Source organism: Oncorhynchus kisutch, linkage group LG18 (assembly GCF_002021735.2).
Source record: "Oncorhynchus kisutch isolate 150728-3 linkage group LG18, Okis_V2, whole genome shotgun sequence".
Classification (NCBI taxonomy): Eukaryota; Metazoa; Chordata; class Actinopteri; order Salmoniformes; family Salmonidae; genus Oncorhynchus; species Oncorhynchus kisutch.
In genome coordinates, this window is record NC_034191.2 from 50,551,283 (window position 1) to 50,569,028 (window position 17,746).

At 45.3% G+C, this 17,746-nt stretch overlaps 1 protein-coding gene across 13 annotated transcripts in view; it reads right to left on the reverse strand.

Annotated features, from left to right (window-relative positions):
- Nucleotides 1-2,751: 2,751 nt before the first annotated feature.
- LOC109908771 (sickle tail protein-like) overlaps nt 2,752-17,746 on the reverse strand; it is a 162,858-nt gene continuing 147,863 nt past the window's right edge. For 8 of the 13 annotated variants that reach the window (XM_031796252.1, XM_031796247.1, XM_031796251.1 and 5 more), the window contains 11 exons: nt 15,725-15,861; nt 15,241-15,388; nt 13,727-14,228; nt 13,326-13,533; nt 12,925-13,163; nt 12,424-12,582; nt 10,392-10,520; nt 8,593-8,676; nt 6,351-8,093; nt 5,646-5,786; nt 2,752-4,393 (listed from right to left, as the gene is read on the reverse strand). In XM_031796252.1, the coding sequence (XP_031652112.1) occupies nt 3,857-4,393; nt 5,646-5,786; nt 6,351-8,093; nt 8,593-8,676; nt 10,392-10,520; nt 12,424-12,582; nt 12,925-13,163; nt 13,326-13,533; nt 13,727-14,228; nt 15,241-15,388; nt 15,725-15,861 (4,027 nt within the window). In that variant the 3' untranslated portion in view covers nt 2,752-3,856. The remainder of the gene's footprint in view (nt 4,394-5,645; nt 5,787-6,350; nt 8,094-8,592; nt 8,677-10,391; nt 10,521-12,423; nt 12,583-12,924; nt 13,164-13,325; nt 13,534-13,726; nt 14,229-15,240; nt 15,389-15,724; nt 15,862-17,746) is intronic. The other 5 variants (XM_031796256.1, XM_031796248.1, XM_031796259.1 and 2 more) reach the window with 5 other exon arrangements.

Consider the following 17,746-nt stretch of genomic DNA (forward strand, 5'->3'; position numbering starts at 1 on the left):
AGGTGCCTCAGGAAGAGCTTGGAGGGTGAGGTGACGGCCTGACGACAGAACACCCACAATGCCAAGGTGTTGCCAGGCACGGCGGCCACGAATACCAGGATGTAAAAAGCTAGCAAAAATGATGTTCTCACGGTGGGAGGCTTTGGCGTGTAAGCCACGTCTCTCCTCCTCAGTGTATTTCATAATTGTGCAGTGGGCTCTTAGCCTATAGAACATAACAAAGACACAAAGTCAAGACACTAGTCTACAGAGGTGTGAGATTGAGATCTCTGCAGTTGCTACTAGTGAGTTGTGAAGGACTCGGTTGTTGCACATCACTGTGGTTTCATTTGTGGGGTCTACACCGTTTCAGCACACACCTATGGTCTAGAGGATTTTAACAGAATAACCCATGGCTGTTTCTCAAATGGCACCCTATTGCCTATGTAGTGTACTACTTCTGACCATAGTGGGATAGGGTGCCATTTGGGAACCACACCGCGTGATTCCTATAGCATCAACAAGTTTACTGTAGGAGGTAGATATGGTGTTTCTTAGGAACAAGGACATGCCAAATATAGTCTTCCAGTAGCCAACACAGATCAGGGTGGTTATCAGCAAAGAACTAAGTGAGAACTATGAGAAGGAACTGATCCAAATGCATACAAATACATGAAAATGATCAGTCATTTCTACCATATTAAATACCAAAAGGTTATTGAGCGCAATGCCATAGAGGAACTATTTTAGGGAGTCTGAAGAACCATACATGGGTTGGTTCTTTGAAGAACCGTACAACAATTCATAACCTAGAATGTTTTGGCTACCCAGGACTGGAGTTGAATGGCCCTGCTGTAGGGTTTTCAGGCTTATTTGCATATTTACCAGGGTGCCATTTGAGTGAATCTTTGAGTTACCAGTACCACCCATGACTTTGTTTGCTAGTGACAGTGACATGGTTGTTGCATTCATATATTATTAGTCGTGTGGATTTCACCAAGTGAAAATGTTGCCATTCAAATGAAATTCTTTAAGACAATATATAATTCATTGACCTCAAACCCATAGTTATGAGGCTGCATCAGGGCTGCAAATCACATTATGCTGGCTTGCAAAGTGATGTGTAATGCCTATTGGAATCCAGCCTGAGTGGGGCGATCTGACATTTTACATTTTTATTCAACTGCAACCTGCATTCAGAATGACTGCCAGGTTAGGGAAGTCTAAGACATGGGAATACCTTCAACATGTAAACTGGAACAAGTAATGGGTACAATAAGTCCTCAATAAAATATTGGAATAGTTTAGAAAAATGTATGTTACTTATAGTTGAGTAGCATAAGATTGATTGATGAATCAACCAATGTACATGCAAAAACATAGATATTGAAACAAAACAATTCTAAACCTGTAAGAGAGAATGCTGGGAAATATGATAATGCTGGGGGTCGTTTTGGTTCAACTCTGGTTATTTACACCAACACTGGGGTTATTTTACACCACTGAGTGGTAGTTTAAACCTTTAGTGTTAATTTAATTCCTGAATCAACATTAGAATGCTACATTGGATAATGTATGGTGTTCTTTCACTTTTCCCAGTTCATTTAAATCAATTTAACAGGGCAATCTGCAGTTCAAACAATAACAAAGTGTCAACCCTGTCACTGATTTGGTAAACAGCTGAGGGCTGGTGAAATGTAACCACTCTCATATTCCTAGACAGAAGCTATGGATGTAAGGACTGAGCAACCATGAGATCAAAATTATAGTTTTAACAATGTTTTGAGGCCATACAGTGTTGGTTTACAATTACATTGTTAACAAAATGTATATAGTGGGTTCTTGATTGGTTAAGACAGTTGAACTAAGCTCATGAGTTACATTCTTCAAGTGGGTATATACCATTAATTTAAAAGTCTAAAAAAATGTATGCATCAACTGCAGACTGCCCCTTTAAACTTGAAATTTAAATCAAATTAACATAATTTCTTACCTTAAATGACAGCAAATCATATATGAGTAAGGGTAAAGAATAGTAAATAACCACTAATACATAACTTACCAGTAGGCCCTTTTCCTTCAAGGGGTAATGCTGGATCTCTCTTTTCAATGGATTACAGACACATTCAAGTGGTGTTGGTTGTTGCAGACTGGGATAAGAGTAGTTATGTTGTTTCTACTCTTTAGAGATGTATTCTCATAGGTTAACTTCCTCTAACACAGTTTTCACACCCTCAAAGCATGGGTCACTTTCCAGACTGACCACAATGCAGACGTGGCATTGCGTCAACCAATGGTTACGTGCCACTTCATTGTGTAGTCAAGCATCTGGGGTGGCAGGTTAGCCTAGTGGTTAGAGCGTTGGACTAGTAACCAGAAGGTTGCAAGTTCAAATCCCTGAGCTGACAAGGTACAAATCTGTCGTTCTGCCCCTGAACAGGCAGTTAACCCACTGTTCCTAGGCCGTCATTGAAAATAAGAATTTGTTCTTAACTGACTTGGCTAGTTAAATAAAGGTAAAAAAATCTTATGATGTGGTTAACATACAATAAACACCTTTGCAAGGGTTTTGAGATCTGGCTCGCATCTGCAACTTAGTCAGCGTGGAAGGCAGCCATTATGTGGTCCGGACACTCACTGACACCTCCTGGTCAAGTAAATGTAATGAATCTGTTAATACAGAGTTCAATTCTGCTTGGTACATGGTTGAAACTGTTGAGAGCAGGACAGGAGTTGAGTTGAGAGCAGGACAGGAGAGGAACTCAACGTGACTAGAACTTAAATGAACTACAAGCATGCAGACCTTTATTGTTTTTAGTCCAACACAATTCTTTACCTTTTATGTAGTATGGTTTAAAGCTTTACAAAACTGAGAGCAAACCAAATATTTACAAAATCTATCTGTGCAAACATAATTCTTCTTTTAACATGAATCACTCTCCTAAAGTATCTTAAAAGGCATGCATACAAATAAACTTTGGTATGTTAACAAAACTACTAAAGGTTCTTATTAGAAGCATTTATGTACACTTGCGAGAGCATTTTGTGAATTTCTTTTGTTTTTAGTACTGTATACATTTAGACATCGATAAACATCAACGTAGGAAACATAGACCTCCAGTCAAGCTATTGAAGGTAAAGACGTCAGCCATCAATCACACCTTGAGTGTATGTGTTGAGTTTCCACTTGGTATGTCATGATTACAGTAAAACAGTCAGGAAATGACATAACTTTGGCAAGTAGGCACAATAACTACAGAAATAACTGATAAATCTCATAAATCTCCTAAAAAAATACATTGGCAGTGCATGGATAACTATATGAGAAAATAGTCTTAGCAAAATAGAAGTCAGGTCAACGCAATTCCACTTTAAACGTCTGTATACTTACAGTATACATTCATAAAAGGCATTTACAAGGGCTATACTGAATGAGAACATAAGAAATAGTGTAAGATGAAGATATACTATGGTTATCCAGTCTCTGGTTTTCAAAAATAAAACTTTTTTTTTTAACACGGTAATAGTGATTGTACATCAACTGTATTTTCTTAGATAGTCAGATTTTTTTTATTTTTTTTAACATTTTTTAAAATCTTTAAAATAATTTCCTCAGTACTCTAATACACCTTTTTAAAATCCAGGATTCAAGTTCAAAGCATCAGCCAAAGGAAAATGCAACTTAAAACGAAGTCAAAGCATCAGTGTGAGAATGCCTGTGACAAATCAAATTGAAATATGAATGGTTGGGGAAGTGCATCCATTACCCTTTTTACAACAAAATACAAACCAATAAACAACAGAATAAATCTAGCTCCTAAGAGGGGGAGAGAGAGAGAGAGAGAGAGAGAGTAGTAACCCAAACAGGGCTACTGTATTAAGTGGAGTCCTTGGCTGCTGTGGCGGTTGGGATGCAGGATTTGCCGCTGCTGCCATTCTGGGGCCTGTAGCTGGTGAAGCTGGGGGTGTGTATGGTGCGGATGCTCTTCACACCGGGGCCCAACGTGGTGGGCGACAGAGGGGAGGGGGAGGAGGAGGAGAAGGAAGAGGAGGGTGCTCGGCCGTTTTGAGTCTGCGAGGAGAACGAGAGAGCTTTACCTGTGTGAGAGGGCTTGGGGAGTTTGAGGGAGGAACCGTTAGAGAGGGAGGGGATGTGGGAAGAGGTGGGGAGGGCTGAGCCAGGGTGGCGGGGGGCGTGAGGGGACGGGATGGAGGACTTGGTGATGTGGGGGGAGGAAGAGGAGGAGTTGGAAGAGGGGAAAAGGGTAATAGGGTTAGTAGCATCTGAGTTTGGAGCAGACTGGGAGGAGCTGCCTTTAGCAGAGCTAGGATAAAAAGCAGGAATTTTAGAGGCAGGTATAGTAGGGGAAGTAGTTTTATGACCCTCCCCTGCTCTTTTAGCGCTTCCGTTAGCCTGCAAACAGAGATGCCAGAACAAAGACTGGTTGTCAAAATGGGAACTGGTTATTAAAGTAACAAATGTAAATGTAAAAAAAAGGCAAGACAACATTGGCTTAAAGTTATAGACAAGAGACAATCACAAAAACAAACATTGCTACTAAGAGAACTAAAAGACACACAAAAAGGCTCAAACTAGCTACAGTATGTATTTTTACTGGGTTACTTGAGGTAACTGAGAAACACACTGTTAATTAAAAAGGAGAAAGAAAAGATTGAAAGGATGGAAGGAGGGATGAAGAAAGATTGAGATGGGGGGAGGGGGCACTGCTTGGTGATGCCTGTGTGTTAAGAGTGATTGTCAAGCTGTCTGAGAGGTGGAGACAAAAACCGAGGGAAAAACCAGAGATACATCTTGGTTGGGGAGGAAAGAGGAGTATGTTAGATAAAAGAGGGGATATTTTTGAGGGTAAGAAAGATAAAAGTGCAAATCTGGAGAAGTAAGGGTGAATATTCCACTGACTGGTACTGCAAGTGCAATGGGGAGAGGTGGGTGGTAGAAGAGCATCCTTCAGAGGAGGGCCGGAGGCAGCCTGGTGGAACCAGCCTGATTGCTGCATTCACACCATTCTGTTTAACTGGAATATAATGGTGAACGCAGCGATCAGGCTAGTTCCAGCAGGCTAGAAGGGAGGGGTATTAAAGTGTGGTTTAGTAGCTGTTGCGTTGTGAAAATAAAGGAGCATATCAGGTAGACTGTGTGGGTTTAATAGAGGTGCATTGTGGGCAAGGAGGGAGTGTGGCTAATGAGAAATATTGGTTTAGTAAAGCATCCTGAGGTTGGTTGGCAACACTGTTTAGGAACTCAGCTGTGATGGAAACTGGGGAGGTGATGGAGAACTCAGTCGATGACAGGATGCATCTGGAATATTTTTCTTTCTCTTTTCTTTTTTTCCTCTTTCTCGTAACCAACACATTAAAAGGCGCCATGAGCAGTGTGGACCATGCAGAAGCATACGGTGATGTTATAAGGGTAACAGTCAAGAGTCAAACATGCCTTTCAGTCAGAGCAGATTGAGAGAACATAAACAGAAGCCAAAATGGCCACCTCAACCCCATTTAAACAAAACACTTCAACTCTCGCAGCTTTGGTTGTTTTTATATTTTTTCCCTTAACACAGGTCTCTTGTTTTCTACACCCTGTTCACTATACAAGTTTGTTCCCTCTAGTCCCTATGGTCCCTGGTAAGGTCCTATAGTAAAACTACCTGTCGGAACTGCCTCTGAGCGCTGTCCTGTAGCTTTTGCTGTTTTCCTGCTTTGTCAGTAGTAGTCCCTGGCGACTGCCTGGACTTCGCAGACATGGGCACTGGCATCCGACTAGATGGGGAAGCGACACTGGTTGCGTTCTGCAAGAGGATCCAAACGAAACAAAACAAGAAAGAAAATAAAAGACAGAAAAAAACAGAACACCATATTGGAGGTATGATAGAAGCAAGGCAATGACAGGTCACAAACCTGTTCGTTCAAGATTACCACTAACCGTTAAAAGCTTAACACCAGTAAGAGCACATGCACCGCCTGTACCGTAGTAGCCTATACCAAAACGTACAACCCTACAGTTAATGCAGTCCAAGGACAACAGATTCAGGAAACCAAAAGTGTCATCAACATTGAGTGTCATTGTCTGATTAAAAGTCTGCCACTCGCTGAGACCCCGGTTAGAGTTTGAGCAGCCAATCGAAGTAGAGATATGAGAGACAGGGGGACCGGACCCACTGAAAATGCCACTCCCCAATAACATTGGACCATGGAGGGAGAAAGCAACAGAGAAGGGCTCTGTCATTTCCAAAACACCTGGGAAGTGATTCATGAGTGGTTGGTTTGTAATACCAAGTGGTTAGGATGGAGTGAAGGGAGGAGTAAAAAAGGGGACCCAAAGCCTCCAGACGGACAAGAGCTTAGAAAGAGACCTGTTGGCTGGGGGTGATGGTGGCGGTGGGTAGGGTGGCTGGCCTGGGGAGGAGCTGAGGTTTGGTCTTCTTCCTCAGAGAGGAGGCCTTATTGGGCTGGGGGACCTTGGGGAGTGAACTCTTAGAAGGGAGTGATAAGGACCTCTTCAGGCCTTCACTCTCCCCACTCGAGACACACCCAGCCTGGGGCTCCACGCTGGCTGCACTCCTCACTGGTTCCTCCTGGTGGGGCCTTGCGGGGCCCATCTCACTGATGGTGGTCTCTAGCTGCTTGATGGTCTGCTCCAGGCTGTCCAGGGTCTTGTAGGTGCTCTTCCGGATCTCGTCCGTCCTGCCTTGGGAATCTGAATGCTCCCGCCTTACTACAGCTGGAGCCTGGGCCTTGGGTGACATGTCTGCTGGAAGAACAGATTGTTTGGAGCTGCTTTGGATCTCAAACCTCTTGGCCTCCTTGTGCTGTCGGACCGTGCCGTCCGACTCCTCCTCGTCCTCGTACACCACCACCTGCAGCGTCTTCTTGCCTGTCTTGGTGCCTGTGCGGATGGCTTGCGACAGAGCGGCCAGTTGCTTCTTGGGAAACTTGAACTTGAACTTCTTCTTCCCGTCTGGCTTGCCGTCGCTGGACGACTCGGCGAGCTCCACAGACGAGGAGGAAGAGTGCGACAAGTCAGTACTGGAAGAGCAAAGAGCGCCGCTGGGGGCCTTGATGGCCGTGGGACCAGCCGCCCTCTCTCCCCCCTCGGGCCCGACCTTTACCTGCAGTCCACCGCTGCTCCCCCATGTCTCCTCCAACTCCTCGTCCTCCTCGTCTATGCGCTCCGCGGCCAGCATGCTCTCCAGCTCCTCCTCACACTCAAACACCGTAGACAGGCGCTTGTAGGCCGAGCGGATGTCCATGGGCTCGTCAAAGATGATGATGACCGGCTTCTTGTTGTTGAAGCTGTCGTCCTGTGACCCCACCGAGCTGCCGCCGTCGCTACCCGGGGTAGTGTGGGTCATGTCCCGGTTCCCAGGCCCCCCCCCTACAGTCACAGTCTGGATTCCCCGTTTGGCATTGACCAGATCCTGGTATTCCCCACAGGACAGGGCCTGGACCTTGGTGTTAGTGATCATGAAGGCGATGTTGTCTGGGGGCGGAGGGCCTTCCTCACCAGGGAGGTCAGGGCTCAGGAAGGCCTCCTCTTCCACTTCCTCATACTTGGGTCTGGGCTGATCTCTGGGTTGATTGGTGGCCTCACTAAGGGCCTTCTCTGTGGGCGACGCCACTGCCTTAGGAGCCTCTGTTATGGTGATTGGTGGAGAAACTTTAGGCAATGCAGCAGGCAACACAACACTCTTTCTAAGTGAAATGCTGGACTCCTGGATGACTGAGGAGACTGGAGACTCAAGTCTCTTGACTGTGCTTATCTGAGGCTTATCTACAGTGTTGGCCGTTGGGCTTTCCAGAACCCCATCTACCACTCCTGGGCTGGTCTTCAACGACTCTGAGCTCACCACCTGTTTCTGAGACAGAGGGCTGGGGCAATTCAAGAACAGAGGCTTGGGAGATATAGGTGGCCCTAACTGCTGGGGTTTCGGTTGCGGCTGCTGTGGCTGCTGGCTTGGAGAATTGTCATTAGCATTCACATTTGACACCTGTGAGGGGGACAGTGTTGGGTTGTCTCTGCATTCAGGAGCCTCCTCCACTGGGGCCAGGGGTGGCGGCTGCTCTTTGGAGATCTGCCCAGTTACATAGTATATCACCTGCAAATAGCAAAGGAAGGATGAGAGAGTACATGTTAAAAACTACAACACATAACAAGCCTATCAATAAGAAAAAATATATCATGACATGTAACGGCATGCGTTTGGGCTTCATACGGCCCGGCCCATACAACATGCCTTCATAAGGCCCACATAACCATACAACATGACTTCATAAGGCCCATATAACATGCCTTCGTAAGGCCCATAAAACCATACAACATGCCTTCGTAAGGCCCATAAAACCATCCATGACTTCATAAGGCCCACATAACCATACAACAGGACTTCATAGGCCCATACAACATGACTTCATAGGCCCATATAACATGACTTCATAAGGCCCATATAACATGACTTCATAAGGCCCATATAACATGACATTTGTAAACATTCCAAGGCACGTTTGGAATTTTGGATGTCAAGATGAATGTTAGCATAGTAAATGCCCTGAGATTTTGACTATGAAGTTTTAGCGGTGAAAATATGGTATTCGTACCCCAGGGCTCTGACGAAGAGGGGTGGTGTTCCCGTTTTCATCCGCGTTGGGATCTTTGTCCTCACGAGTGTTCTCAGAGCTCTGCTAGGAAAGTTCGTGAAGGGACAGCATTATTGTGCAATTGCACTCTATGGGTGAATTCTAACTTGGATTCTCTCTACTATGCAACACAGCATAGTAGTCCTACAAGGCATACTTTGATTGAGTTTCAAGATATGTGCTTATAACATATTAGATATCTTATAGGATCATACATGCAGGCACAAGTGAATAGTTATGGTATGTTATGGCTGTTATGTAAAAACCTTTAAAAAGGGACAATCTCGGATTCAAACAATAACAAAGCAGTCTATATATCATTGATTTAAAAGTTTAAAAAAGATCTACCAATCCCAAATTGTTAGTTACTCTAATCTGAGGTATAGACTGACACCCATTCTACCAACAGACTAGCTAACATAATACGTTCAGTGTTGCACGTTTCTATATATTCTCAACTTTGTTGTTGGTTTAAAAGAACGTTTAATCAAATCATTCCCATTTGGTGAGTGGAATGCAAAGTTGTATGTGTGAAAATGTGTACGCAGTAATAACATGACCAATGCATTGCTGGTGTTTGAGCTGAACATTGTGTTTACCAGGAAAAGATCATATCTGACCCTCAGAATAACTGGATCTCTCATACAGTCCACGTACAATATCTTGTGACATGGTTTCTGAGCGAGTTAGAGAGGAGCATAAGATAAAGAGTGCATCCCAAATGGCACCCCGTTCCCTTTGTAGTGCACTACATGCACTCTTAGGAAAAAAAATGGTTCTAAAATAGTTCTCCAGCTGCTCCTTTTGGTTCCAGGTAGAACCCTCTGGGAAAAGGGTTCTACAGTGCATGGAAACAAATAGATTTCTACCTGGAACCAAACATAGTTATTTAAATGGTGCTCCTATGGGGACAGCCGAATAACCCTTTTAGGTTCTAGGAAGAACCTTATTTTCTAAGAGTGTACTTTTCAACCGGGCCAATATGGCTCTGGTCAAAAGTAGGCGAATAGGGTGCCATATGGAACGTATGCACCGTAGTTCCCTGTTCTCCTGTGGACAACAACCACATTAGGCATCTGTTTGGGTATTAACATTAATTAGAAGATAAGAGTTAAAGTTATATAGAGATTCAGAACTATAGTAAGGTGTCATTCCCAAGAAATAAGTAAAGTAAAGAAATTGGTCCCAGTGACCTAAAGTAAACCAAGTCTGCAAAAACAAGTCTGTAACCTAGGTAACAAATAATAAAACCTGGTTCCCCTCAATAGCCAATCAAAGTACTTTCCTATAGCAAAGTCTATAAGCAAATTATTATTTAAATAAAGGGCAGTTATTCCCAAGAAACAGACAAGACCATTCGATTAGGTCTGGATGCAAGATAAAGGATTAGTTTATTGATTGGATCAAGCAAGACAAACATAAGGCAATCAAAAATCCGTAGCAAAAAGACACCATTCATTTGTTGGATACACACAATTACACTTTTCCAGACATTTTCTGCAGACTTAGTCAGAGAAAAACAAGTCCAAGCCATGAGTTCCATTGAAATCAAAAAGGGAAAAAAAAGAGAACAAGTCAGAATCAGAAGGGATTTTGGGTAGTGGAGTTGTTACAGTACAGATCTCTTGATGGAGGCAGAAGCAGGGAGGTGTGAAAGGCACAGAGGTGGTTAAGGTACAGCCATCGATCGTTAGCTGACGTCACACAGTGGGCAGAAGCAGGCAGTTAGGCGGACGGCTAAACGGCACCACGTCCTTTACCTTTTTCTCTTTGAGGGGCAATAAGGCCCCGGGTCTTAGCTCTCTGATCTGGGGCTCAACTCGAGTAGGGTGTGTCTCTAGCACACTACTTTTCACCCCTACATCCTTAACTGTGCACTTCTGGAAGACCTGGGGAGTGAAGATATGTTAGGGGATTAGGGTTTAGGGCCCTGAGGGCCAGAGCGTAACTATACCTGCCATTTGTGAGGTGATAGTCTATTAGAAACACCTACAGTCGTGGCCAAACGTTTTGAGAATGACACAAACATAAATTTTCAAAGTTTGCTGCTTCAGTGTCTTTAGATATTTTTGTCAGATGTTACTATGAAATACTGAGGTATAATTACAAGCATTTCATAAGTGTCAAAGGCTTTTATTGACAATTACATGAAGTTGATTTTCAAGACCTCTGCAATCCGCCCTGGCATGCTGTTAATTAACTTCTGGGTCACAGCCTGACTGATGGCAGCCAATTCTTGCATAATCAATGCTTGGAGTTTGTCAGAATTTGTGGGTTTTTGTTTGTCCACCCACCTCTTGAGGATGGACCACAAGTTCTCAATGGGATTAAGGTCTGGGGAGTTTCCTGGCCATGGACCCAAAATATAAATGTTTTGTTCCCAGAGCCACTTATTTATCACTTTTGCCTTATGGCAAGGTGCTCCATCATGCTGGAAAAGGCATTGTTCGTCACCAAACTGTTCCTGGATGGTTGGGAGAAGTTGCTCTCGGAAGATGCGTTGGTACCATTCTTTATTCAGGGCTATGTTCTTAGGCAAAATTGTGAGTGAGCCCACTCCCTTGACTGAGAAGCAACCCCACACATGAATGGTCTCAGGATGCTTTACTGTTGGCATGACACAGGACTGATTGTAGCGCTCACCTGGTCTTCTCCGGACAAGCTTTTTTCCGGATGCCCCAAACAATTGGAAAGGGGATTCATCAGAGAAAATGACTTTACCCCAGTCCCCAGCAGTTTTTCCTGGAGAGAAGTGGCTTCTTTGCTGCCTTTCTTGACACCAGGCCATCCTCCAAATGTCTTCACCTCACCTGCCTGCTGTAATTCCTGAGCAAGTTCTGTACTGTTGGTGCCACGATCCCGCAGCTGAATCAATTTTCTTGGGCGCCCTGAAGCCTTCTTCACAACAATTGAACCGCTCTCCTTGAAGTTCTTGATGAGCCGATAAATGGTTGATTTAGGTGCAATCTTACTGGCAGCAATATCCTTGCCTGTGAAGCCCTTTTTGTGCAAAGCAATAATGATGGCACGTGTTTCCTTCCATGTAACCATGGTTGAAAGAGGAAGAACAATGATTCCAAGCACCACCCTCCTTTTGAAGCTTCCAGTCTGTTATTCGAACTCCATCAGCATGACAGAGTGATCTCCAGCCTTAACACTCACACCTGTGTTAAGGAGAGAATCACTGACATGATGTCAGCTGGTCCTTTTGTAGCAGGGCTGAAATGTAGTGGAAATGCTTTTTTTGTGGATTCAGTTCATTTGCATGGCAAAAAGGGACTTTGCAATTCATTTCAATTAATCTGATCACTCTTCATAACATTCTGGACTATATGCAAATTGCCATCATACAAACTAAGGCAGCAGACTTTGTGAAAATTAATATTTGTGTAATTCTCAAAACTTTTGGCCACGACTGTAGAGTACCCGGCAGTTAAGTGGAGAAAATGCTTCTCCTAATGTCACTGAGCCTGGTGCTGGTTTGATACGGCTTGTATACTATTAACCTAGTGCTGTGGTGGCCGAATGGTTAAACTTTCTAGGGGTAAGACCATGGCTAATTCTGATTTTGTAAAGGACTGCATCCATCCTCTGCCAAGTGAAGGTAACCCAACCACCAGGAAAGGAAGGGATAGAGGACCCACTCCCATAGTGAAGGAGAGATAGAACAGTCATTAGTGTGGATGTATTTCCCAGTGGTCCTATTTGATCAATATAGTATTGTATAGTATAGTATGAAGTATGTGTGTGTGGGAGTAAATGTACAGCAGCTGTTGGATGTATGGGTCTTACCTGGAGCTCTGCCATGATTTTGTCCCCCTCGCCGTCCTCCTCCTCCTCCTCCTCGTGGATGGCTGAGGCAGCAACGGGGGCAGGGGTGGAAGGCGTGGTCTCTGGGGGGATCTTGGTGGGTTTGCGCTGGGCAGCTGGGACCTCAGCCTCCTCTTCCTCCTGGTTTAGATGGGAAATGGGGGAAGTGGGTTAATAGCGACATTTAATATGACTCAAATACTAGCATCACTGTTATTTACCACAAGAGTCAGATCAACATAGCCCATTCCAAGGTATATAAATGATATTGCTTTTAAATTTCTTGATAAAACTGTCCTTAAACTGTCCCCTGTCCCCATGTCACGTAGAAGCCATGTCTGTGGTTTACCACTCGCTCTGGTCCAGAACGTTACGTGCAGCTTGCTGATGCAGAAGTCTGTGTTTGCAAGCCACACGTGATGCCCTGGACCAGTGCTAGTTGACCGCAGACTAGCCTGCAGCTAGACTACATGACGGACTGACCTGTCCCGAGGCAGACTCATTCCTGCTGGTGTAGACCACCTCTCCAGACCGAGTGGTGGTCATTCCAGAGCTGGAGAAGGTCTTCCTGGGCGGAGGAGGGGGAGGAGACTTGCTGGCCTCCAAGCTGACATTGCCCACTTTGTCTGTGGGCTTCTCTAGTACCGGCTTGGGGAGTTTCTCAGGACCAGCAGGCTTGGCTATGGCTGGTTTCTCTGAGCTGGGCTCAGGCGGAGTCTCTTCTGTAATAGACAAACACACACAAGGTCAACAATAAGGCCTACATGAAAATTACAAAAGGGTCATTTTCCTGAAGAACAAAAAAAAAGATTTCCAAAAGTATTTTTTATAGTAGTGGAATATGTTGAGTTTGTCAGGTAGTTTCGTAAAATAACTCTCCCTACCCGTGGTTGGTGCCACAGGCTTGGGGGAATCCACTTGGTCCTCCAGGGCAGCAGAGGTCACTGCAGAGGCCTCCCCCTCGCTCGGCACCTCCCGACAGGGGACGCCCTTCATCATGTTGGCCTGGGCCTCATCCAGGATCCTCTCAAACTCCCTCCCATCATAGTGGCCCATGTTCTGCCTCCGCTCCTCCCACTCTTTCTCTGCTGCCTGTGGAGGGCAAGAGAGAGGAGGGAAGATTGAGAGAGAGAGAGAGAGACAGAGAGAGACAGAGAGAGACAGAGAGAGAGAGAGCAGTGGAGGGAAGAGAAACAGACATTTCCCATTAGGGGAAATCTGATATGAGATGTCACAGATGATAGATTGAAGACTGAAACGGTACTATAACTTCCATAGGACTTACCTTTATAGACATGGCCCTGTTTTTGGTCTTGCTGCTCTTGGTGTGAATCTCCTCGATGAAGAAGTTCCCTGTCCCATTGCTGCCGTTATTGACCAGAGCCTGGGTGGGCAGCTCTTGGTTGGCTGCAGCAGTGACAGCAGGGGTCTTCTTCTGCTGGGCAGGGCTTCCCCCCTGGCTGGAGGGGTTGGAGTTGGAGGACGAGGCGGTGCCTGTGGAGCCCTTGGCTGAGCTGGGGGAGTCCCGGCCCTGGCTGTGGGTGGGGGTTATGGGGGGACTGGGCTGGACCAGCAGGGCTGCAGACTGCTGGGACTGCTGAATGTGGACCGGAGAGCTCTGGACGTGGTGGATGACCATAGGGCAGGAGGGCATGACCACCTCAGACCTGATGGAGGAGATCTGGGGCTCGGGCAGGGCCGAGGGGGAGGCTGGAGGCTCCGTTGGGGGGTCTGGGTCCACCATGGTGCTGGTGGCCGGGCTGCTCTCTATTGGGGTTGTAGCACATCTGTAGGGCAGAGAGGGCCGGATAGACAATATTAAGGTTACTTTCCCAAAATCCTGGTAGCAGGATTCTGGAATGTGTGTTCACTCCTGGAATATTCCAACCAGGATTTACATTTCCAAGTGGATTTCCCCCCCCCCCCCCCCCCAGAATTTGGAGAAAGTTTGGGAAGGTATACTGAGCACAAACACTAGTTAATCCAAACTGCAACAATTGGTATCCCACTAAGGTAAAACATACCTATGATGACATATGCCATGGAGCCATGAACGAATGCTTCAAAACTCCTAACCTCATAACACAGAACAGTGCATACAGAACTTTGGAGTTTGATAGAGCTACTTTTAGCACCCTGGCTTGTCTAGCCAGAAAATACTATAAATCTCACAGAGTGGATTTGGCCCAAATCCAACACCAAAGTGGGTGTAATCATCTCTGACATGCGGGGAGAGAAGCTCACTAAGAGGACGAGGTAATGTAGATGAGTTTGGCCGCATGGTGCACCCTGTGTAAAATGGATGATGTTTATATTGATATTGAAATGGGGTGCTGCAGGGAGTCGCGTTGCGGAGCCAACCTCACGCCAGCGTATTCAGCGGTTAGCGTCTCATACACTATTATCATATGCCCGACTGTCTGACTTCTCTGGAAACTTCTGTTTTCCATCAACTCTCTCTTAACCGCTCCCCATCAACTCCATGACGTCGGGCCACCGAGTTTTTAACATTTTATTTTCACTTTAATTCACTTCATTTACTTTGATCTGACCTTTATTTTATTGTTTTTTTGTCTTGTTCTGGCTACATTCCATTTCTCTACCCTTCTTTTTCAAAGTGTACACTCCTCCTCATGGATTTAAAAAAGAATGAACTGGTGTGAGGAAAGCTTTCACCAGTACAATGTTTTTAAATGCACGAGCAAGGTAGGAACGAGTGCACACTTCAGGTGAAGGGTGGAGAATCGGAACGCCCCCCCCCCAACCCTCCCTCCCTCAGACCCGCCCGGGTTCCTGTACCTCCTCAGGCTGCTGAGTGTCTCTGTGAGGCACTTGACTCTCTTCAGCATGCTGTCCAGTTTGTGGGGCTCCTCTTTGAGGAACTTAACTGCATCCACCTCCACCCTCAGGACAGAACGCATCCTGGTCTGCAGTGGCGGAAACTCTCCTGAGAAAACATGTCAAAAAATATATATCTAATATATATATATATATATATATACTAGAAAAATATATATTTTAAAATTTTACCACCACCCTTCATTGGAGGACAAATGTATTAATGTGCTGCTTTAGTGGAATGCGACTGCTATTCAACAAAGAAAATGTACCTTTTTCTAGTTGTAGTATTGTGTTACTCAGTTAGAAATGATATTATCTTACTTATTACTTTACCTGTAGCTGAAAACCATAGCACATGGAAACCTATGGAATCCATGGCAATGCACATCATCTAAGATATTGTGTCTGTTTAAAGTAGACTACACTGTACGGGCAGTCTTACCTCGGAGTCCTGCCAGAGATTCTCCCACTCTCCTGAGGCTAACAGCCCCCTCTTCCACATGCTTCAGTGTCACAGCTCTGTGAGCCCCCGCCGGGCCGGTCTCCCTCTTCAGAGTGTCCACGTAATGCTCCAGTTCCCTACACACACACACACACACACACACACACACACACACATACATACACACACACACACACGACAGAGAGAGCAAACATTCAAAACACCACTCCTAATTGGTATATCACTCCTCACCTCTCCACTATACGAGCTGATGTGTGGTGAGGTTTGTGGCACAACTGGTTGCCGTGCATCACCCAAGTGGTTGCCACCCATTGGTGGGTGGATGAGGTGAGTTTCCCTCTTACTATGTAAGCGCTTTGAGCATCTGGAAAAGCCCAATCAATCGTTATCCTAATTTCATCTCCACAGCTACCAAATGAGATAAGACGGCACCATCAAATCCCTGGCATACTGGTGATGCCGACATATCACCATAAAGGACTTGAGATTGCATGCTTGATGTGTCACCAGAAAACACTGACTGCACACCAACACTAGAGGGCAGACAATACTCATTTTGAACCTTATTGGCACACAGCGAGCACCAGTTTGAGCTGAATGACAACTGAAAAGTGAGAGGGCAAACAGATCAAATCCAATAATGTTCATATTCTAAAAACCATCTGGGCCCTTTCACCTTAATGACCAAAAGCGGACTTTCTCAGTCAGACCACACTGCACTTCCTCTGTGGGAGTCCGCTCCGACTGGATTGGGTTACTTCCCAAAACCTCAACTGTGTCCACATGGAATCTAGGCTTATTTGTGCAACAACTTTCCTAGGTAGAGTCCCTATTGTTTTGATAACACTGTACTCTGTATTCTGAGCAGTCGACTCCAAGAGGACATGTGTTGGGTAGATGATAGCATTGTGTGGCGCTCTGAACTGCAGGAGAACAAAACATTTAGATTCTTTGTGACCGGATTCCCTTGAGAGGAGTACGTTTTTTTTTTGTACAGCTGCTGTCAAAAGAGAGTTCCTCTTATGTGAAGAGCCTCTTGATGATGACTATGGAAAAATTCAACTGAAGAGCCGGGGGGGGGGGGGGGGGGGAAGCATCTCTTTCTTCTTAAAATAACTTACAGGACTTTAGAAAGTAAATGTCTATAATGTGAGTCGATGAAATGGTGCAGCATTAGAATACACTTCTAAAGATGGCTTGACAAACATGCAAGATATCCCAGGGATCATCTATTTGAGGAAGCTTAATGGGCACTCAACTCTCTCTCATCTTTCTCTATTGCTCAAGGGTAGTAGAATCACCGGCTGAGTGCTGACAGCTGGTTCAGATCTAGACTCCTTGGCAGGCTCGTGATGACTGGTGAATGGAACAGACTGGAAATAAATAGGAATGACCAGGGACAGACTGACCCCCCCCCCCCCCACCCACCCACCCACCCAGTGGGCTAAAGATGGACCAACCCATCTGGCTTTTGCATGAGCCGCCCTATGGCCAGTCAGTTTCGAGCCAAGGAATGGGAATGCAGGAAAACCATGTGTTCAGAACTACTGAAAACCCTATAGGTCTGCTGACATTTGTGAAAAGTAACGCGCAAAACACAACACCTCCACTGTCCTTCGTTTGAAATCCTCCATGTTAGCAGCATCCTCATGTTACAGCTCCTTAGATTTAAAGGGCCTTGTTACAGTAGTGCTAACAATGATAAACAGTCCTATTTCAACCTTGGTCGTTTGTCGCCTCATTTCTTCCCAAAGTATATATTTTTTAAAGGAGTCCCAGACTCTCCCAGGTCATATTAAATTGGGTTTTCTCTCCGGAGAAGAAGGCTGCGTCTTTTCACACCACAGTCCCCCCCCTCAGCCAAACAGAGCTCATTAGCTAGCCTTATTTAAAACACTACTGCAGGCCTTTGCTGAGTAAGACCTGGCAAAGCACCAAGGAAAACACTGAGCTGAATCCAGCGCTCAACGCCCTTGCGCATGTCTGATTCCCCAGAAGACC